Source organism: Lepidochelys kempii, chromosome 9 (assembly GCF_965140285.1).
Source record: "Lepidochelys kempii isolate rLepKem1 chromosome 9, rLepKem1.hap1, whole genome shotgun sequence".
NCBI lineage: Eukaryota > Metazoa > Chordata > Testudines > Cheloniidae > Lepidochelys > Lepidochelys kempii.
In genome coordinates this window covers 64844142-64866618 of record NC_136388.1, presented here as the reverse complement: position 1 = coordinate 64866618, position 22477 = coordinate 64844142, and the positions used below count along the sequence as shown (strand labels likewise).

At 51.0% G+C, this 22477-nt stretch overlaps 1 protein-coding gene across 2 annotated transcripts in view; it reads left to right on the top strand.

Annotated features, from left to right (window-relative positions):
* DRP2 (dystrophin related protein 2) overlaps nt 1–21567 on the top strand; it is a 48002-nt gene extending 26435 nt beyond the window's left edge. Inside the window, exons 6-24 of one of the 2 annotated variants that reach the window (XM_073360814.2) lie at nt 2670–2938; nt 3537–3683; nt 4207–4285; nt 5866–5926; nt 6873–6934; nt 7371–7445; nt 8065–8266; nt 8608–8693; nt 9143–9300; nt 9619–9785; nt 10881–10992; nt 11539–11675; nt 12079–12144; nt 13246–13311; nt 13603–13746; nt 14662–14899; nt 15131–15251; nt 15697–15783; nt 16665–21567. In XM_073360814.2, the coding sequence (XP_073216915.1) occupies nt 2670–2938; nt 3537–3683; nt 4207–4285; nt 5866–5926; nt 6873–6934; nt 7371–7445; nt 8065–8266; nt 8608–8693; nt 9143–9300; nt 9619–9785; nt 10881–10992; nt 11539–11675; nt 12079–12144; nt 13246–13311; nt 13603–13746; nt 14662–14899; nt 15131–15251; nt 15697–15783; nt 16665–16684 (2297 nt within the window). In that variant the 3' untranslated portion in view covers nt 16685–21567. Of the gene's footprint in view, nt 1–2669; nt 2939–3536; nt 3684–4206; nt 4286–5865; nt 5927–6872; nt 6935–7370; nt 7446–8064; nt 8267–8607; nt 8694–9142; nt 9301–9618; nt 9786–10880; nt 10993–11538; nt 11676–12078; nt 12145–13245; nt 13312–13602; nt 13747–14661; nt 14900–15130; nt 15252–15696; nt 15849–16664 lie in introns of those variants that run through there. The other variant, XM_073360813.2, reaches the window with a different exon arrangement.
* The last annotated feature ends 910 nt before the right edge of the window (nt 21568–22477 follow it).

The window sequence follows — 22477 nt, the reverse complement described above, 5'->3', positions numbered from 1 at the left end:
TGTGCTTTAAAGGCAATAGGGCCATCTTGACTCCTTCAGCGGAGTACTCACCTTGGTACCACAGGTGCAGCTACTGGTGGGCGCAGTCCTTCAGAGGTCCTTTGTCAGACCGGCAGCTCCTGGCTAGGATGTAGCAGCGCTGGCTGCAGGGTCACTGTGTCCAATGGAATGTGCATGCTGTACCCTGATACTCTTTTAGGCAAGCTGCTTGGAAAATAGCTTAGCCTCATGGGCCAAAGCCATCACTTGTGAGTGCCGGCCATGATCAGACGGATGTTGGTGGGCAGGAAGCTTGTGACTGGCAGCGGGAGAGGCTGAGCTGTAATGCTGAAAGAGGAATGAATCTGAAGAGGGAAGGCAACCTGGGTGAAAGTGATCTGAATGATAGATTTCATGATTCTAAGGAAAGCCAGGAGTGAGAGCACCAGAATAAGGACGATGGATTTAAAAAAAGCAGAACTCAGAGACGTGGTAGGTAAAGTCCCTTGGGAAGAACATCTAAGGGATAAAGAAGTCCAGGAGAGCTGCCTGGCAGTTTTTCAAGGAGATAATATTAAAAGCACAACTGCAAACAATCCTGATAGGAAGAAAGTTAGGAAGAATAGTAAGAGACTAGTAAGAGACTAAAATAGTAAGAGACTAATATGGCTCCATCAGAAGCTCTTTAATGACCTGAACATCAAAAAAGAATCCTACAAAAAGTGGAAACAAGGACAAATTGTAAGGATGAATACAAAAGAATAGCACAAGTGTATAGGGACAAAATCAGCAAGGCTAAGGCACAAAGTGAGTTACAAATAGGAAGGAACATAAAAGACAGCAAGAACAGGTTCTTTAAATACACTAGTAGCAAGAGAAAGATGAAGGAAAGTGGAGGTCCTCTACTTAGCCGGGAAGGAGAACTAGTAATTGATATCAAGGAGGATGAGGTGTTTAATGCCTATTTTGCTTCAATCCTCACTAAAAAGGTTAATGGTGACTAGATAGTCAACATAACTAATATTAACAAAAAGGAGAAAAGAACACAACCCAAAATGGAGAAAGAACAGATTATAGAATATTTAGATAAACTAGATGCATTCAAGACACCAGAGCCTGATGAAATCCATCCTAGGGTGCTGAAGCAATCTCAGAACTGTTAACAATTATTGTGGAGAATTCATGGAGGACAGGAGAGGTCCCAGAGGACTGGAGAAGGGCAAACATAGTACCTATTTTTAAAAAGAGGAACAAAGAGGACCTGGCAAATTACTGACCAGTCAGTCTAACTTTGATACAGGGAAAAGGTACTGGAACAAATTATTAAACAATCATATTGTAAGTACCTAGAGTAGGATAAGATTATAAGGAATAGCTAGATTAATTTGTCAGGAACAAATCATGCCAAACCAATTTAATTTCCTTCTTTGACAGGGTTATTTTTACCTAGGGGATGCGGGGAAGCAGTAGATGTGATATATCTTGATTTTAGTAAGAGTTTTTTGAAACGGTCCCACATGACATTCTCATAAGCAAACTAGGAAAATGTGGGCTACATGAAAATACTATAAGGTGTGTGCACAAGTGGTTGAAACACCGTATGCACAGAGTAGTTATCAATGGTTCACTGTCAGTCTGGGAGGGGTGTATCTAGTGGGGTATTGCAGGGGTCAGTCCTGGTCTAGTACTAGACAATACTTTGGAATACTTGGATAATGGAGTGGAGAATATGCTTATAAAATTTGTGGATGACACCAAGCTGGGAGGGGTCACAAGCACTTTGGAGGACAGGATTAGAATTCAAAACTATCTTGACAAATTGAAAAATTGGTCTGAAATCAACAAGATGAAATTCAAAAAAGACCAGGGTAAGGTACTGCATTTAGGAAGGAAAAATCAAATGCCCAGCTACAAAATGGGAGATAACTGGCTAGATGGTAGTACTTCTGAATATGAATCAGCAAGGTGATGTAGTTGCTAGAAAGGCTAACAGCGTGTATTGATAGGAGTGTCGTACTGGGAGGTAATTGTCCTGCTCTATGCGGGACTGGTGAGGCCTCAGCTGGATACTGTGTCCAGTTCTGGGAAATTGGAGGAAAGGTTAATAAAACTGGGCATGTTTAGTTTTTGGATAAGAAGACTGAGGGGGGACCTGGTGACAGTTTCCAAATATGTTAAGGGCTATTCTAAAGAGGATGGTGATCAATTGTTCTGCATGTCCATTGAAGGTACAACAAAAAGTAATGGGCTTAATCCGAAGCAAGGGAGGTTTGGGTTAGATATTAGGAAAAGCTTTTGAACTCCAAGGGTGGTTAAGCTCTGCAATAGGCTTCCAAGGGAAGTTGTGGAATCCCCATCACTGGGGGCTTTTGGGAAGGAGGTTGGACAAACATCTGTCAGGGCTGGTCTAGGTTTACTTGGCCCTGCCTCAGCGCTGGGGGCTGGACTTGATGATCTGTCGAGGTCCCTTTCAGCCCTGCATTTCTATGATTCTATGACATGTACTGAAATTGTCCTCTTTTTCCTTTCTCCCTTCTCTCTGTCCTTTGTTCTTTCTCTTCCCAATTCTCCCTGGCTTCTCCTCTCTTTCTCCTCTTTCTTCCTCTTGTCACCCCACCCTTGCATTGGCTGTCCCTGCTGTGGCTGGGATCTCCTGGTTGTTCACTGTGGCCCTGCTGCTTTTCTCATAGATGTCTCTCCAAGGCAGAGGATCCAGAACATCAGCCGTTTTGTCTGGAAGCAGGCGAATGTGGCCAGTGAGCTGTGGGAGAAGCTCACTGCCCGCTGTGTTGACCAGCACCGTCACATTGAACGGACACTGGAACAGCTGCTGGAGGTCAAGGGAGCCATGGAGGAGCTTAGCACAACACTGGACCAGGCCGAGAGTGTGCGAGAAACCTGGGAGCCCATTGGGGACCTCTTTATCGATGCCTTACCAGAGCACATCCAGGCAACCAAGGTACATCTCACCCTTTCTCTGTCCCTAAGGGAGACCAGTTGTGTCTCTCTTACTGGAGGAGATCTTGCAGTCTGATAAAGTCACTATTCAAATAGGACTGTGCCAAAATCCTGTCTGGACACCGATAAAATCAGAGGGACCAGTTCATCGCTAGTGGTGACTCCACTGACTGATAGGGCAAATTTGGCTTGTGATGTCTGGAGGGATAGATAATCCTGAGGTCTTCTCCAGTGGAGCATATTCCCCTCACTGTACCTGCTCAAACCAGGCACTCTCTGGATAGGACTCTTCTTCTTGTTGGCTACTAGTTGGGATCTGATTAGTATCCCAAGCAAGGGGACTCAATTCCATCATAGCGCTAGTGTGTGCATCTTCAGTCTGGCTTGCTGGGTTCCTTCTGCTGCTCTAGCTCTCTCAGAAAAGGAGGGTTAAGCAGTGATTCCCACCCACCCACACGCTCTCCCAGGCAGTGCCAGCTGCTGGTGTACCCAGGCCCGCATCAGGGCATTGCTAGTGATGTTACAATGAAAGAGTAAGGTGAGTGGCTTTTCTCTCTGTCCCACCTTGTGTCTCTTCTCTTTGGGATGGGGGGCTCTAGCTGTTTAAAGAGGAGCTCTCCCCCATGAAGGACGGGGTGAAGCTAGTTAATGACCTCGCACACCAGCTTGCTATCTCAGATGTGCATCTGTCCATGGAGAACTCCCGGGCTCTGGAGCAGATCAACACCCGATGGAAACAACTGCAGGTAGGAAGGGGCAATGTGGGGGCAAAGTAGGGAAGTTGGGTGCCCTGTGAACAGTAGTTGGACATTATGGGGAAGGGGCTGTCAGAGTGCAACAAGGGTAACAGAGATCTGGGGTCATAGGTCTGAATGGGCCTTTTCTAAGAGAGACGGAGATAGCAGGCCATTGGGACAGGGAGGTGGTGAGTCTGCAGTGGGATTCTGGAGAACAGAAGCAACATGAGGGACAAGGCACAACAGAGGCTCATAGGGGCAGGTTCTCAGCTGGCGTAAATGGGTGCAGCTCAGGTGACTTCAGTGGAGCCATAGTGTGGATCTGGCCTGTGGGGACTGAGAATTAGCTAGGCGAGGGAGTGGGCAGGAGGGTTTGGTTGTTGGGGGATAGGAATCCAGGAAGGTGGTGGATGTGGGGGAGGGGTGGTGCATTGCAGTGCCATGCTAATACATGTGCAATGCCTCCTGGCCTGTCTAAAAGCTGAAGTCCTGGGGAAGTTCACTTTTAAGTTCCAGTTTCCCCTTCTCCCAGGCCTCGGTTAATGAACGCCTGAAGCAGCTCCAGGATGCCCATCGGGACTTTGGACCAGGTTCCCAGCACTTCCTCTCCAGTACGTGAGCAGATCCTCCCAGTGTCCTCACCATCAGACACCCCCCTGGCCGGAGAAGCTCAGCACTGTGTCTATTGCTTTGTACAGATTCACACCTGCCTGCCTTTCTTACTGCCTTGGCCACACAAGATTTCCCCCAGAGACATATTCCCCTTGGCCTAGCTCTGCCAGGGCAACCCCAGTAACCAGCTTGAAAGAGGCACTATTGAGTGGCAGTTCCTAAGTGACACATGGCATTACTCAAGGTTGATAGCATCATGATACCGGCGGGGTACAGGATTTAGGTGCTTGTCTATATGGGGACACTCAGGAAAAATACGACAAATCCAGTAAAGTGTGAAGTCATTTGGCATCAGTGAGAGTGCTTTAAACCCATGTGGATGCTCGTGTTTGGAAGTAAAGTGGTCTTTGTTCCCTGAATCTTAACTCTCTCTGGAGACAAGCCCTTATGCAGGAGGCAGCTCTCCAGGCTATTATGATCCGTATTTGCTAACCACGTGTGCCCGTCAGGTGGAGTGGCGCCCCATTCAATGACACAGACATGGTGACATGAGCCTGAAGCAGCTCCCAGTTGGCACTTGGGGCTGTGCCAAACTCAGTAATCCTGTGACTCCACAGGGCTCGATGGCAGATGGCAGCAAAAAGTCAGCTCCCATAGCCCACAGTGGTGGGTAAGGCGGTGAGAATGCGCCTGTTATTTTCCATTGTAAAGCAGGATGCTATTCTCACGTCAGTGAGCTGGCTCTGTCAGGAGGCTGTCTTGGCACCATGGCAAACCCTGCAGTGGAAAGCACTTAGGACAACATTTCCAAACCTGGATATCTGATGTTACATAAAAATGGCTTGATTCTCTACGGGGTTGAGCACCCACAGCTCCCAATGACATCATTGGGGTTAGTGGGTGCTCGGCTCCTCTGCAGAGCAGGTCACTTGGCCTGGGTGCCTGCACATGGATTTAGGAGCCAGGTTTAGAAGCACTGACCTTGGTACTGTACTTATAAAGTGCCCGTGTGGAGGTGAGCTGTTTGGTGGTGGTGCTGGAGGTGAAAGGGTTTCCTTTCCCCGGACAATGACTGGTGCTGCAGGCAACCAATGCAGTTATAGTAGGTCTCCTGTCCATTCTGATCTTTCTGCTCCAGAAAAACAGGCCTCTCCTGAACTGACGGAGATCTCTAATGAGAGTGAGAGAAGCAGGTGTCTCTCACGCTGTGGCCCAGTCATTAGAGGGTAGCAACACACCCTCCAGCACCCAAATCCAGTGCAGTACACCCACCCACACTGATGCACATTGGGGTCTCAAGGATGGACCTTGTAAGGAAGGATTTCACTGACCAGGGACCACTGCCTGGGGCAATGGCAGTGTCCCAGTGGCAGGGTCCTGTCCGTAGCCAACTGTGGGGAGTGGGGTGAGGCTGGGGGCACAGAGATGGTTACTCCATTTCTGCATTCACAGTACAAGGAGTGCTGCGTCCCTAGCCCCACCTCATCTCTGCTCTCAAGAACAGCACTCGGTAGGCTGCAATCTCTCATCAGAGAGGAGTTTGACTGACAGGCACGTCTGTATCTGTCTCTTTTTGCAGCCTCTGTCCAGGTTCCCTGGGAACGAGCAATTTCACCCAATAAAGTGCCGTACTACATCAAGTAAGTGTACAGTCAGAGCCTGGAAGAGTGGCTGGTCTCTCTGTCTCACTTTCCGGGGCACTCTGTCTGTCTTCCATCCCCTGTGTGACTTTCCCATTCACCTCCAATAAGACCTACGTGGTCTTGATGGGGCAAAACACAAATTCTATCCATTCCAGGATCTCATGCGGTGAGCTCATCGCCTTCCAATCACACCAGACATAGCCCAAGTGGTCCTTTCTCCCCTTGGACAGAGATCCTCCCTGGGCAGTCTCTGGTATAAGTAGGAACCTAGGTGGGTCCCCACATTCAGCTGTGGTTGGGCAAGAGATGTGTTCCCTTGCAGGATTCCCAGCTCTGTGGACTCTCATTAGGTTTTGCAGGGGGGACATTTGCAGATATTAGAGGGGGGTGTTTGTGTGTGTGTGGGGCGTAGTTTAGCAAGTGCTGTTTTTAGGCACCCCCTAATGGGTGTTAGCAGGCGTTGGGGCACTGGAGAGTAGTGGGTGCATGTTGTAGGAGGAAGGACCCTAGCAGTCAGCCCATAAGAGGTGGGGCTGGAGGCGAAATTAACAGTGATGTTAGAACAAACTCATCACACCTGATTCCACCGGGGTGGACCCCCTGCCACCAAAATGCACCCCTGCCTGTGTGCACTGGGAATCCCCTTAGTATTATCACTGCCCCTTCCTCCCTCCCCACCCCCCCCGGAAGACAGCATGTGGGATCTCTGTGCACCATTATGCTGAGATGGGAGGACGGGACCGTCAGGTGATGGGCAGAGGCCTGCAGGCATCTGCTGCCTGGTTTGGGACCAGAGGGAGCTCCGATCTGGGAAGTGCAGCACAGACTTTGGGGACCCTTTGCAATAAAAAGGGGGTAATGGCTGGCTGCAGCCGTCTGCCTGTTCACATGTCTGCCAGTTAATTTACAGGTTTAGTGATTTGGTTTCCTTCTTTTTTTTCAGCCACCAGGCTCAGACGACATGCTGGGACCACCCCAAGATGACCGAGTTATATCAAACGCTAGGTAAGAGCCACTCTAGGCACCTCCCTTGGGGACCCCACTGCATGAGCCCATGGAGAGCACTGATTCACACAGCCTCTCCTTTCCATGCCCTTTATACGACAGGACTCGGAGCAATCCCCCAGTACACCCTGACAAGTGGCAGAACTCCCTCCGCTTAGATCCCCTCAATATAATGGATCCAGAGTCTCGCAGAGACCTGGTGTGATTCTGTGCTGTCTTCTGTCACGCTCGCTCCTCCTCACCTTTTGTCCCTGACAGAGGATTGATCCTTTTGTTTGTTAGAATTGGCACAACATCCTTTGGCTTGGGTTCTGTGCTAATTCAAAGGACACTTTCCCCTGCAAAGTCTGTGACTGGTGAGTGCTCCTTTCCCTGCCTCTGAGAATGAAGATGCACAGGCCACAGTTATATTCAATTCTTTCATGTTGTTTTGCAGCCGATTTGAACAACATCAAATTCTCTGCGTATCGGACAGCCATGAAGCTGCGCCGTGTCCAGAAAGCTCTGCGGTGTGAGTACCAGACACTGTCCTTGCCTCTCCTGCCCTCCTGTTCTGGGGAGCTTTTCAGTTCTTACGAGGAGAGGTTGGAGCGCAGCAACTGATTTGGGTTTGGGGTTGGTTCGATGAGACTGTCAACTCTCTCTGATCAAGTTCAACAATTATGTTAATGGTAGGGTCAGTCCTACCCTCACGTCAGAGCCCCTGTGATTCTTTTGGCTTTTCAGTCCCATTTTCCTCTGCTTTCACATCTTTTTCTCTGCCACGTTGCTGTGGAAGGCCAACACAAAGAGGGGAAACTGACTCGCTGGGCAGTGAGACGCTACACAAAGTGCTCTCCAATGGCCAGAGTAAACACACGGAAAAAAACAGTGAGACACGGCTTCCCTGTAATCTTTCAGTGACTGGGATCTTAGCTGTTACCTGTAACCACAGTAGGGGAAAGAATGCCAGACAGAAAGGTGGCTTTTAAATAGATGGTGGCTCTTTGATGATGTATTTTTGTAGTGTTTGGGACTGATGTCTTCAGAGAAGGTGTCCATACCTCTCCTCTTCATTCTGATCTGTAATGTTTCCTTTCCCTGTTCCCTGCTCCTCCAATCCCTCACTTCTCTGCCCCTGGCCTGCTCAGTGGACCTGGTGACTCTGGACACAGCCTTGGAAATCTTTAATGAGCACGAGCTACAGCCCAGCGATCGCGTGATGGACGTGGTGGAGGTCATCCACTGCCTGACTGCCCTCTATGAGCGGCTGGAGGAGGAGAGGGGCATTCTGGTCAACGTGCCGCTCTGCGTGGACATGAGTCTCAACTGGCTGCTCAACGTTTTCGATAGGTACCTGCTCTCAGCTTCCCTGACTCCTTTCAAAGCCATAAAGCTGCCGCTGCTGGAGCCTGCGCACTGCCTGGGCACTGCGTGGAGGGGAACCTCACTTCTGGAGCTCGAGTGGGTACAGCCAGGCCAGTGCTGCAAGGAAGCTCACACTGCCATGGGCTGGGGCCCAGCTGGCATAGGCAGGGCACTCCTGGGAAGAAGTTGGCATTGCAGTGGTCCAGCTGGCATTGCTGGGAGGAAGCTCATGCTGTTGAACACCCAGCAGGCACTCACTGGGCTCTGTTAAGAAAACGACCTTCGCAGAACAGAGGGGCTCAGCGTTGTGCCTCTCTGTTTTTCAGCGGTCGCAGCGGGAAGATGCGAGTGCTGTCCTTCAAGACTGGCATTGCATGTCTGTGTGGCACAGAGGTGAAGGAGAAATTCCAGTGTGAGTCACCACCCAGGGTCCGTGGAATAACTAGGTCAGAGCAGGAGTGGGAGGCTTCCGGGCTTAGTGAAGTTTCTGAGCAAGGAGGCCTGCCTGATGGGAGCCTCCTACCATGACTAATCTCTGCATTACGACTCCCCCTCTTTCTCTGAATCCCATACCTCCTAGATTAGTAGGCTGGGACTACAATGCTGCAGTGCAAATATAGACACACTTGGGTGAACTCCTCAGCTCAGCTGTGGCAAAGAGTCAGTCTCGGGATCAGAGCTCCAAGCCTTGCTTCATCTCCGTCCTCTCGCTTCCCTTCCTCTTGCCCAAATAAAGCTGCATCCCCAGCCATGGGGTGGGGGGTAGGCACGCACCTGTACAACTGTAGTGGGAGTGTCTTTGCTGTTGGTCTCTCACCCTTGTTCTCTTCATTGCTGTGGTGCTGGGCCACCTCCCGGCAGATCTCTTTGGCCAGGTGGCGAATCCCGGCGGTCTGTGCGACCAGCGGCACCTCAGTATCCTGCTGCATGAGGCCATTCAGGTTCCGCGCCAGTTGGGAGAGGTGGCGGCGTTTGGGGGCAGCAATGTGGAGCCCAGTGTCCGCAGCTGCTTCCGCTTCGTAAGTAACGTCAGTGGCGATGCATCCTTCTGCCTTTTCCCTTCCTGTGAGGGGTCCATCCAATGGGCAGGGAGGCAGTGGCAGCAGCTCTGGGAACGGCTCCGGGGGAGATCAGTGTCGGAGCTACCTCCTGTGACGTATATGCCTTTTCTGAAGTGGGTATGGTACCAGCTCAGCAGGGAGAGGGACAGAGATGCGGGGATGGAACAGGAGCCACCCCGGGTATTGGCTAGCAGAGATCTCTGCCTCGCTCCGTGCTTGGAGCCATGAAGGTGTTTCACAGCGTGATCTGCTCCTATCTCTCTCCTCTTTCCTTAGAGTAACGGGAAGCCTGTGATCGAGGTCGTCCAGTTCCTGGAATGGGCCAACCTGGAGCCACAGTCCATGGTGTGGCTGGCTGTTCTGCACAGAGTGACCATTGCTGAGCAAGTGAAGCACCAAACCAAGTGCTCTGTCTGCAAACAGTGTCCCATCAAAGGCTTCAGGTACGAAGAGCCACTGTGTGTGCAGTCCCTGCAGCCAGTTTAGGAGCAAGGGGAACTCTGCGGGAGCCAGTGATAGTGGGGTTACACTGGGATGAATCTCACCCAAGTGCTAGACAAACCCACTCCTGGCAGAGACCTCATCTCCCAGCCTCAGGGGAGAGTGGGGACCCTGCGTGGAATGGGACCTCAGCCCAGTCTCCTGGAGGTGGTCTGCTGGACCCTGGCTCAGGGTGAGTGTGACAGAAAGCTGACCCAGCTGTCAAGTTCATGACCTCTGTGAAATGACTTGATAGACGTTTATCCCCTGGATGGAGACCATCACAAAGCACCAGCTGCAGGTACTTTATGGGACCCTTAGCTGGCTACCTCAGCAGGGAGACTGAGCTGCTTTCCCATGCCAGTAGGGCAGAGGCCTGTCAGCAGATCCGAGGGAAGCTTGCGCTGCCCAGGCCATGCCTGATGTGCAGATAGCAGCCGCCAACCCAGGGCCACAGTTACACCAAACATGTTAAAATAAAAAGGGTGTGCTGGGGCCATGGGGCTGGGGTGGGTGGGGTCCCCACCCTCACCCACTCTCCCCTGAGGCTGGGAGATGAGGTCTCTGCCAGGAGCGGGTTTGTCTAGCACTTGGGCAGGCTGTGGCCATTCTGGAGGCATTACTGGTGGGCCCCCACCAGCAGGGGCAGGTCAACAGCTGGACCCTGTGCTGAAAAGGCCATTTGCCCTAAACTTGCAGTAGGTTTTAGATGTGACCTCTGACCTCCATGTCAATAATTTGGGCATTCATATCAGCAGTGCCTCAGACAGGTACTGCCACAAATATCAAATGGAGAGACCCTTTGTCCCTGCAGGAAGAGAGGGAGGGAGCTGGCTGGCTTCTGGGGACAGTGAATGGGTCAGCGCCTCTGAGCCGTGCTTTAGGTTCAGTGATGTACAAGAAAAACCAGAGCTGCCGTGATCTGTGAGGAGCACACGGTGTGAGCCAGACATGCTACCGCAGAGCGGTCCCCTGCTGAGAGCCCCTGGGGGCGGGAGGCTTGGAGACAAAGCATCAAAGATTGATGCTGTCTCCCTAACTGCACTTCATCTTCCCAGGTACCGCAGCCTGAAGCAGTTCAACGTGGATATCTGTCAGACCTGCTTCCTGACCGGACGAGCCAGCAAAGGGAACAAGCTCCACTATCCCATCATGGAGTACTATACCCCGGTACGGAGCTGGGGTGCCCGCTGTCGTGCTGGGAGAGCTGAGCACTCGCTGTCTCACGTGGCTAGGGAGCCAAGGGCAGCCAGCCTAGGGTATTGCAGGAAACTCTTCATTCAGTGCTGTACCCCCCTCCTGCTGTGGGTAGCCTTGTGCAGTGCCAGAAATGGCTTAGCCGATGTTTTGTTCAGCTCTGCCTGTGCGTGACAGAAGCTGCCTACACAAGTGCATTTTGCTGATTACAAAGCTGTCACGGTAAACACAGGCTCTGCCCCTCCAGCCCGTTCATGCAAAGTGCAGAGACAGTCCCCGATACTGTGCATGTTGGCATGGCCTTGCACTGTGATATGACCAGCCACACTCCTGATTCCATGTGCAGCTGTTTGCTCGTGCTCTTCCCTGCTCGTTGCACAATTCTTGCATGCATCTTTGGCCTGTGCTCTGGAAACTCTCCCCCTCTGCCCTGTTTGAGGCTGGGCTTGAGGGATTTCTTTCCTCTGGATGTCCCCACCCCTTACTCACTAAAGCCTTGGTGTGTCTGTTTCTCTGCAGACCACCTCTAGTGAGAACATGAGAGACTTTGCTACGACTCTAAAAAACAAGTTCCGGACCAAGCAGTACTTCAGCAAGCATCCACAGAGAGGCTACCTGCCCGTCCAGTCTGTGCTGGAAGCTGACTTCAGTGAGACGTGAGTGCTACTGTGGCACCAACCAGCCCTGTCTGATACTCCTCCCCCGCCCTCCCAGATACACACTGATGGGGACCTGCCAGTTGCAGGGGAGGGGGGCAGAAATTCAAATTGAAATGATCCCACTGCAGGGATCAGAGGGTGAAGATGGTTCATGTTTCACTCTAGAGGCTGGATTGGTGTCTAGGCCTTGGAAGAAGATCTGGGATTCCCATCGCTCTCCCTTGATGGAGGGTTTGGTGGAGATGCTGCTTCCAGCTTCCTGTTTAACCTCACGGGAGTGATGCTTCTCCAAACTGTCCCTGGCACTTCTAGACCCAAATGGGACCAGGGTAGCTTCTCGTAGTCAGAGGTCAGAGTAAGGAACCACAGAGCCTCACTGACCTGTGTGTGTCTCTTCCAGACCAGCCTCCTCCCCGATGTTACCGCATGCCGATACCCACTCCCGGATCGAACACTTCGCCAGCAGGTACCACACGCCGGTGCAGGCTGCCCAATGAGGTCTCCTGTCCGCCTTGTGTGCAGCCCTCACTCTGCAATTTGCAGGGTGAAGTAACCCCAACAATCCAAGTGCCCCCACCTCCTCCATACACGCCTCTGCTGGGGCTTTCCAGGCGACACTGACTAAAATCACTTCACAGGCAGGGATCGTGGCTAAAATTGGCTCAGGTTAGTTCCAAAACATGGAGCCCTGGTCCTGGGAGGGGAAGAAGGGTAGTGACGCAGCTGCAGGGCCCCCCTTTGGAGTGGGATGCCCAGATGGGCTAATCTGGGCTGGGATGCGACCATTCTGTTTCTATGGAACCTTTATTTTCATTCATGAATTTTGTATTTAAAGAAGAGGCCTACTGAGCTACCATGCTTCCCCTAAGAGACAAGCCAGACCGCTGTCCAAGCCAGTTACACCCTCACCAACCCCCTTGGGGTTTTTGTTTCCATCCACCTGCCTCAGGTCATCCCATGGGACTTCATGGGCCCCACTGCTGTAGCTTCCCAATCCATAAAGCATTGTTCCACCCAACACCCCTGTGAGACAGGGCAGTGCTATTGTCCCCATTACCCAGGTGTGGAACTGAGCACAGAGATGAGGGCCCTGATCCACACAGGTATTTAGGCTTCAATTGCACTTAAATCAATGATTTAGAAATATAAACACCTGTGTGGATCTGGGCCTAAGTGCCTAGGGCAAGGCCACACCGGGGCTCTGTGATGAAGCTGGGAATTGACCCTGGGTCTCCCAGACCAGTGCCCTAATACTACCCCACCCTCCAGGTAGGATTGAAGTCCATATGCTACATGGAACAGCTGCTCGGTTGTGATGAGCCCTGGGTGGCCTCCACATGGAGGGCTCATCTCTCTCAGGACAATCTACCCATGTTTACAATTTTTTTCTATGAAGGACAAAAATGTTTAGAACAAAAAATAGTGACAGGGACACTGGGGGCAGAACAGCTGAGAAGACGTCCAGTCTAGTTGTCTGCAGGAGACCCCGGGAACTGTGGTGTATAGAACATACAGACACATCCACTGGTTCTCCTGGGCACGTATGAACACAGTTTTGTTTCCCCAGGCTCGCGGAGATGGAAAGCCAGAACTGTTCCTTGTTTAATGACAGCTTGTCCCCAGACGATAGCCTGTGAGTTGATGCATCTCTCTATATTTTGAATGTATTTCTCTGCAAAGCTTGCATGGGGAGATATACTGAGGCTGGCTGTCTGGGGCATGTGAGAAGCTCCTCCTCTATTATCTGTCCTGCCCTATCTGTGGTGCATAGTCACCCTCTGTACCCAGGAGTTCGATTCCCCTGTTCTAAGCAATACAGAACCAGCCTCTCTTGTACAAAAATCCCTCCGTACAGCTGTTCCTTCCACTCGCGCTCCCATCGCTAGAGTTCCCTCACCGATCTCCTCCTGGTGTTTTGTGACAGGGATGAGGATCAGTACCTGTTGCGTCACTCCAGCCCAATCACAGACAGAGAGCTGGTGTGCAGCCCAAAGGTCGAGGACAGCCTAAACACAGAGGATAAGGGGGAGCTGGAGAGAATCCTGGCCCACTTAGAGGATGAGAACAGGTATGTGTGTGGCCAAAAGCCATGGCTAGCAGGTGAGACTGGGGTTGGTTCAAAGGGGAAAGGAGCCAGAGAAACACTGTCTTAGCTGGCTCACCAAGGGCTGGACGAGCAGGCTGGAGTTCAGAGAGGAGCGATGGAAACAATTGCAGGCGCTGGGGGGAATGACTGATGGAAGGGGATGGATACAGCACAATATGTCTAGCTTGACTGAGATGTGAGAACTGTCTGCAGGTGTTGGGAGGGGACGGGACACATCACAGAGCTGCATTGTTTAGCTCCAGTAAGTATAACTTGGAGTAATGGGGTGAAGTGGAGGAAGGGGACATGTAGGCTCACTAGTAATCAAACTTCTGGAGAGCAAGTGGTATTAAAGTGGCACAGTCTCCCGTGGGAAGTGGCAGGAGCCCTGTTATCTGAGACATCTAAAGCAAGACTGGAAAATATTCTGCAGGGAGCAGCTTTGTTCTGACCTAGGTACTAGCTGAACAAGCCATTGTAGGTCTCTTCTGTCTCCCATTTCTTTGATTTATCACCATTGCTGGGCAGCTATGGCCCAAGCACTGAGGAGCCATCTGCCAGGCACAGAGCTACGTTCAGAGGGAGGCTTATTTCCCAGAGCTGAGCTGTTTGTTTCCTGCAAGTTTAGTTCATTGCTGACGTGTTTAGGAAACTGTTGGGAACTGGTACAGAACGAGGGGCAGGTATCAACTTGGTGCCAGGCAGAGAATTCAGGGGATGCTGAATCCTGAGCTCTCAGACAAACGTGGTGGTAAGGAATCAGCCCAGTGGGGCTTTCTCGGTGGCGGGTTGTCCATCCTGTGCCCACAGTTGCTGCTGGGGGCCAGTTCAGGGATTCCAGTCTTCTCCCCAGAGCTGGTGGAGTCACTGCTTGGATCCTGACTGTCCCTTCTGCAGGATCCTCCAAAGAGAGCTGAGACGTCTGAAATGGCAGCACGATGAGGCAGTGGAGTCCCCCACTGTGGCAGAAGGGTCTCCGGAATCAGCCCAAGAGCCACACAATGATGAGCTCCTGGCTGAAGCAAGGATCCTTCGGCAACACAAGAGCCGCCTGGAGACCCGAATGCAGATCCTGGAGGACCATAACAAGCAGCTGGAATCCCAGCTGCATCGCCTCAGAGAGTTGCTACTGCAGGTACCTCACAGGGATCAGATGGAGAGCATGGTGCAGAGTCCAGTATCTGAGAGGGCTTTGGTATGATGGGGTTGGGAGAGGAGCTGCAATACTGCGGGCAGGGAGGCTGATGTGGGCGGCAGGTTCTGGTAATGGATGTGCAGAAGGTTGCAGGCCAACAACAAGGAAGGAGGAACGTGGAACCAGGGAGCATCAGAAAACTTTTTTATGATGTCTCCTTTCTCTTTCCAGCCACCGACTGATTTGGACGTCAATGGCTCTGCGGCCTCTTCCTTGGCTTCCTCGCCCCATCCGTCGGAGGGAAGTCAGCCCAGGGAGAAGGAGCACAACACCCCTGAAACTGAAGCTGCAGGTGAGGCTCTGGAGTTGGATGTTAGATCTCTTGTGCCCCTTGTCAGCCCCGGTCACCTGCCTGGGGCCTCATCCCCATTCCCTGTGACATGCCAAGATATGGGTGGGCCATTGTGCTACAAGAAAGGCCCATTCATCTGCTGATCAGAGTGGAGAGCTGGAGTGTCCAGTCGCTCTGCTGTCACCAGCCCGTCACCTTTCTGGTCTGCCCTGCTATGAAACACAGATCTTCACTTTCTAGGTTCTCCAGCCCTCTGCTTTATGAGCAGCCGTGCACTGCCTAGCCCCATGAACAGGGCATCTGTCTGCAGTGCTGCCAGTCCCTAACCTGTCTCCTGATCACACTGTCCTGCCTTGTGGATCTAGCCTACCTGGTATCCGTAAGGAGTTAAATCTCTGAAAAATGCCTATAATCGCAGCTTTGCTTTTTCTCTACCCCTCCCCAGATGAGGTGGAGACGAGGGCACGGGATGTCAGTCTGTGTTTGGAGGACATCATGGAGAAACTGAGGAGTGCCTTCCCCAACTCCCAAGGTACTGGAGTGAAATCCCCTTCACTGGTTTCTTACTGCTCTCTAAAATGAGTGTCTTACTTGGCTCAAATGAAGCCCTAGCCCTCGTTCAGCCAATCCTGCAACAATTGGCTCCCAGCAGTCACGCACTGCCAAAGAGCTGCTTGGACTTGTGGTGGCATAGATTTCAGGGAGGAGGAGAAGGAATTCCCCCTAACTGTGGAAAAGCTCTGCAACTGCTAAGAACTGTAGCCTTTGGCTCAGGAGAGTGCAACTAGACATAGGGGCAGCCTTCTGCCCTGGAGAGAGACATCAGTCACGGGAGCCCTGTGCTCCAGATGGTTTCCACTGCTGCTGAAAAGGAACATACCTGACTCCATCAGGTTCCTGGTATCGCTAAATCTGATCACCTTGAACCAACTCCCCTCTCTCCATCCCAGCCTGGAGCCACTACCCATCACCCTAATGAGGCGGCAAAGACCAGACCCCTTCACATATCTGAAGAAATCACTCATGTCCTCCTAGATACTCAGAAAAAGCCGATTCTCAGCGGGGAATGTTTAGTAGCTGGTGTTACTCTGAATGGCCCACTCTCTTCTCACAACACCGGCATGGTCTTTGGATAGGGCTTGGGATTTAGCACCTCTAACACTGGGCTATTGCTTGAGCAATGCCTCTTTAATAGCTACTGGACATGGCTGCTCTTTTAATCTTGTGTTATAGCTCCATAATCCTTCATGTGAACCTCCTTTCCTGCTCCAGTACAACAGACCAGGGGTTCCTGTGTGTGTGCTGGGGAGAACTTTCTGGCGAATCTCCGTCCACTCAGTTTATTGATGTGATGGTTCTAACCAAGGTGGCTTCCAAATTCCATCTCATGTGACCTCTTGACTTTTCTTTCAGGTGTGACCTCCCGTATCTAACACCTCCTGCGGGTAAGAGGCTTTGTCTAACCAGCTTCTTGGTTGCTTTCCTCCCCCACCTCTCACCCTCTTACTCTTCCTGGGATGGGCTTCCCTCAGACCCTCTTGGGGGCACTCCAGTGAATGGCCTCCATGAAGTCCACCAACGTCAGAAGATCTCAGGGGAACGGCTACTGGCCACATGGGAATGTGACTGCAGGATCTGTGGAGTGCTGGCTGGAGCCATCCTGAATGACCAGCCAGTTCTGACCAAGTGTTCTGGGGTCTGGTTTTAAGGAACTCTATAAAGCATTCAAAAGAAACCCAGGAACTGAAACCCTGAGATGGTACTGAACATGAAACACAGGCAGAGACTTCCCCCTCCCTCGCTGGTCACAAACTGTCGCCCTCCTTATAAGGAAAGGTAAGGTAAGGAAATCGCCTACAGGGGATGGCAGAGCCCTGCCCAGCCTTGACTCACTTCAGCTGTGTGGGCTGCTTCTGCTCCCAGACAGTCTCCTGCTGGACACCAGGCAGCCTAATGCTCCCGCAGCAACTGGACAGTAAACAGCCTCCGAGTATCTATTTTAATACCTTTTTTGTTAACTGCCAAAGGCTGTGAATCTGACTAACTGAACTCTGTCAATTGCCTGGTACCCCGGGATCTCCAGGTCCAGGCTGGGGGTGCTTGCCTAGTGGGAACAGTGCAGGGAGGGCGAAAGGGGGAAGGGAGGAGTTAATAAAACAGCTTCAGCCCAGCTAGTAGCCTTATCTGGAGAGGAGCTTTATAACAGAGAGCCTTAGCATTTAATTTACCATATATATATATATAAATATATATATATAAAAATGTACTTAAATACTATCGTGGACTCACTCACGCATTAAATTCTAATACCTTGTTCAGTGATAATTTCCGCCTCACTCATTGGGTCTATTCGAGCATCTGCTTTTGAGAGGACAGTACCTTCTGTGCTATCATTTACTCTTACAACTCCCCATCAGAGGCATGGTTTGTGCTGCCCCTGGCCTAGAAACTCCCCCTAGGTGATCTCAGTGCAGTGGGATTGACTAGTGGCACTAGGATGCGAATCCAGGGTTCATTTCCCTTCCGAGCTGTCTGTCACTATAACACCGGAGTCAGGGCTGGAACAACCTCCCCTCCCATAGTTATAATAAGGGGCCCCAGCTCCTCCCAGGATGGAAAATTAAACTAAATAAAACAGGTGGCCCCGATCTATCAGCTGAATCCCGACACATTGGCAATGGGGGTTATCCCAGCAACAAAGACGTGTGTCTAGTGGGTTCTTCGTATTCATCTCTCCTGAAACCGTTAGAGACTTTAGCTCTGGTCCCCTGGCTGCTCACCGACTTTGTTATGCCCATTTGGCAATTCCATCCCATGCGGCAGGCTCTCCTCCATTTCATAGAATCATAGAATATCAGGGTTGGAAGGGATCTCAGGAGGTCATCTAGTCCAACCCCCTGCTCAAAGTAGGACCGATCCCCAATTAAATCATCTCAGCCAGGGCTTTGTCAAGCCTGACCTTAAAAACTTCTAAGGAAGGAGATTCCACCACCTCCCTAGGTAACGCATTCCAGTGTTTTACCATTTCTACATCTGGTAGGTAAATGTGCTCCTTTTCTTCTAGGGTGTTGCAAGAGAAATGGGCAGGCTCACATCTCTTGGTGACACTTAGCCATTGTGATGTATCAGGACATGATGTTGTGAGGCAGTGGCACTGGCCAGAGCCATATCAGGAAGGAGATGGAGCTGTGCTCTGGTGAGCTCCATCATGCTTCTAAAAATCTCTCCCTCTTCATCTGGAGCTAGGGCCCCTAGACCATTTGCTGCATCCCAGGAAGCTGTTTGGTTTGGGAGCCCAGAGGGTACAACTGGGGTCTCTCCTTAAATGAGGGAACTGTTTGGCACGGGGTGTGTGTGTGTGTGTGTACAAAACTTGTGTTGCAAGCATGCAGGATTGTGTTGTGTCTTGTAGCACAGCAACGTGTTCTCTGGAACACTTGGATCTGGAAGGCTCCAGAAAGTTGTCTGTCTGGGACAAAGTGTTATGGTTGAGAAGACTGCAGAGCTGGGGGGCTGCAACATGTTCTCCAGTGGGGAAAGGTACCCTGGGAATGGGGTGGAATGTTCTATCTTGGCGGGGAGGGGCTGTGAGGTGCAAGGCAATAAGGTTGCAGTGTAGTAGAGGCATAATAGGAAGTTTTATGAAGAACAGCGTGGAATGTCATATGCAGACTGTGTGTGTTAGGGTTGCTACATTCTCCAAAGCTGATGACATTAGGCATATTATATGGGGAGCTCATCACAGAACTCCAGAGTCAAAATAACCTGTGTTGTGGGGATCTGACTGCTGCAGCTGTGCATTGGAAAAGTTCTGGTTTGCTTTGCTGTTTGCTCTTGTGTATTGAAGGTGCTGAGAAGACTGTGGTGTTAGGACTGCAGTAGCGTATTGTGGCCTGGTAGGGTGGCTGCAGTGGGGTGGGTATAAGGCGCTTAAGAGTGCTGTGTTAGGTTTGAGGGAGTGCTCTGGTGTCTTGGAGGTTCTGTGTGATACTGACTTTGTGGTGGTATATTGTGTAATGTTGTAGATCTTGTTTGGTGCAGCATGTTGTGGATTATGAGGCTTGCTGTAGTACACTGTACATTGTGCATAGGAGTTCCTGTGATCAGTGATGTTGTGTAGTAAAAGGTCCTGTGGATTTTGGTGTCTCTTCATAGCCCAGTGAATTGCTGTCCTGTGAGGTATATTGGAAGCACTGTAGATTGCTAGGATTGCTATAGCATGCTGTTTACTGGAGGCGCTGTGGATTGCGGTATTAAGCTTACTGTAGCAGGTAGGGCAGTAGGGTTAATGTGTATTGAGTGGCCAAATGTGGGGACTTGTCCTGTGTGAGGGCAGCGGATTGTGTGGGAGGAGCAACACAATGTTCTCTCAGTGCTGCCGCGATGGAAATTGCTGTGGCCCATTCTCTGCCAGGAATGTCATCAGTGGAGCCACTCATGAGTGGGGATTGACCAGTCTAGTGGAGGAGCATGTGTCTCTGCAGGTTCTGCGTTTGGGACCAGTGCAGAAGGCTCAGGCTGGGTGATGCTGCCGGAAGCTGGGGAGAGCTCTCACGGATGGGACCGCCTGAGACACAGACCCTGACAAAGTGAGAGCACCCTCTGTAGTTGCTGTTCCCCAGAGGAATTGCTGCTGGCTTTGCCCTTGGGAATCTCACCAGCCCACATCAGGCTCCATGCTGGTCCCCCTGGCTCCAGTCCATCAGGGAGGAGCGGCTTTGGATTCATCCAGACCAAACTGTTGCACTTCTCCTTCTAGGTAGAGGCTAGGAGAAAAGTAGAGGAAACCGCAATTGCACCCTCTCTAGCCTAGTCAGGCCCTAAGTGAGAGGAGCAAGTCAGACAGGTGGTGTTCACCTCATCTGCTTTACCACCATGCTTCACAGGCACAAACAACTTAGCCCTAGTGCTAGGAGAGCCGGGAAAGGTTTGTTCCTACCATGGCCTGTGGCTTCCAAGGCTGCCTGCCACATGGAGACCCAGGCGGAGGGCCCTGTTGCAGTGATGATTGGAACCACCCGTTACCAGCTGTGGGATGGGGCAGGAGATGGCTCCCTCTGCTAGCAAACTGGAGAAGGGCTAGCAGGGATATCGTTTTGCCTGTGGAAGGGTGAGACTGGGAAGTGGCTAAGAATGAGAGAGAGAGGCAAGATTCGGGCAAAGGCACCTCTAAAAGCATGTTCAGGAGTTGTTGCTTTTCCCTGCATGAAATCTCCCTTCTGGGGAGCAGAGGCCAGGGCCTGCTCATCTCCCCAACTGGTTTAGAGCGGTGGCCGGCATGATCAGTGACAGAGTTTAAGGCCAGAAGGGACCACTACCTCCTGTTTATCACAAGCCACCAACACCCCAGGCCCCGCATACAAAACCCAGCAACTGGAATTAGGCCAAGTATCACAGGACACTAAACTATGACATGCCACAGGCAGAGGACAGAAGGACTGAGGTGCACCAGTGCCCGAGGCCCCTGCACTGTCAGGGAAATGATTAAACGAGACCCCCAGATAATCCTGGCAAGTGACCCATGCCCTCATGCTACAGGGGAAGATGGAAACACCCCAAAGGCACTGCCCATCTGAGCACCTGGGTTAGTGTCTTAGTGTTCCATCTGAACACAAAACGATTGATAGTTATTGACAGTGCAATAAGCCCAGAGAGTGGGACCCCCTGCAGCTGAAGGGTCCCACTGCTTTACTAGACCCTCAACCCTGGGTGCTCCTTGGTGTCCCCTGTGCTCTGCCCTCCTTGAATACAAGTGTTCCTGGACATTCCCCAGTCTCAGACCTATCTACAGCATTCTCCCTCTTCCCCTGCCCAGGCTTGGCTCCCCATCTCATGATGGCTCTGCGGCACTCCAGAGCTTTCTTTGCTATGAGTGCTAATCTAGGCCCTGATTAAAACCACCTGATACACTAATGTAATTAGTGGGGTTTTTAGCTATAAAATGACAGGTCTCCATTTTCTCTTGTACCTCCTCTGAGCTCCTTCCCTTAATCACTGAGGCCTAGATCCTCAAAGGTATTTGGGCACCTAATTCCCATGTGTTAGGTGTCTAAATACCTTTGAGGCTCAGACCTGATTGCTTTGCCCTCTTTCGCTTTGGAAAGGGCAGCTGTAGAGAATCAGATCTCTCCCTGAGCTAGCTCTGCACTGTAAGTAAATATACAGCCAAGGCCAACCGGCCGAACCTCTAGGACATTTTCTTTATAAGCTAAGATTGTATTGTGCATAAGTGAGTTCAGGATTTCTGTTAAAGCTGGGAAGGGAACAAACTAGTTAACTCTGGGTACTGTTTGCTGTGGTGCTGTCCTCACTGGCTTCTCTCTATTTCTGCTTTAGAAAAAGAGAATAAATTTGTATTTATATTGATACTTTGGCTGGTGCTTTGGCCTTGTTATTTCTGTTGTTTTCCCCTCCTCTCTCCCTGGGAAGCTGCCATTCTGGGCTTCCCTGTCTGCATCCCACTACTAAGTGCCAGAGTATGGAAAGCAACTTCCCTTGGAACTGGAGTATGTTACTGCACAATCATCCATCCCCTCTTTTCTCTGCTTCCTTTATTGCAAGAACCTGGCACAGGATGCTCGGATGAGTGACCCACTACTCAGATTCTTGTGGGTTGCTATGGTCCTACTCTAGACCAAATTTGCTTAGCTTACAAGTGGTGGTTTTCCTCTCTGCCAGTGCCACAAACTCACCCTGGGATCTGGAAGCAGAGCTCGCTTCTTTGGCTCATGCATCATTGCCAGGACTAATGGCTCAGCAATGGGAACTTCATTAACAATTCTGTATATGAAATGAGGCCAGACCAGAATCCAGCTCCCTCTCCCAGGGCACTGCTGGCTCTGCAGGTGTGAATGTTTGTCATTAGCAGCAAGTAGTTAAGAGTCTGGATACACAAAGGGGCCACTACATAAAGGAGGTGCCTGTTTTTCCAGGCTCTTCTCTGATTATAGCTCAACTCTGTTCATGCATCCGCTGAAGTGAGCTGTAGCTCACAAAAGCTTGTGCTCAAATAAATTTGTTAGTCTCTAAGGTGCCACAGGTCCTCCTTTTCTTTTTGCGGATACAGACTAACACGGCTGCTACTCTGAAATCTGTTGACAAAATCTGCTCAATTTTTAAAAATAGCTAAAACCCAGGGCTCTAGTTGTAAAGTCCCATGTTCCTAGCTTAGACGATTTTTCTTTGCCTGTTGTGTGGAAGAACCTTACAAACAGGAGATCCCAAGT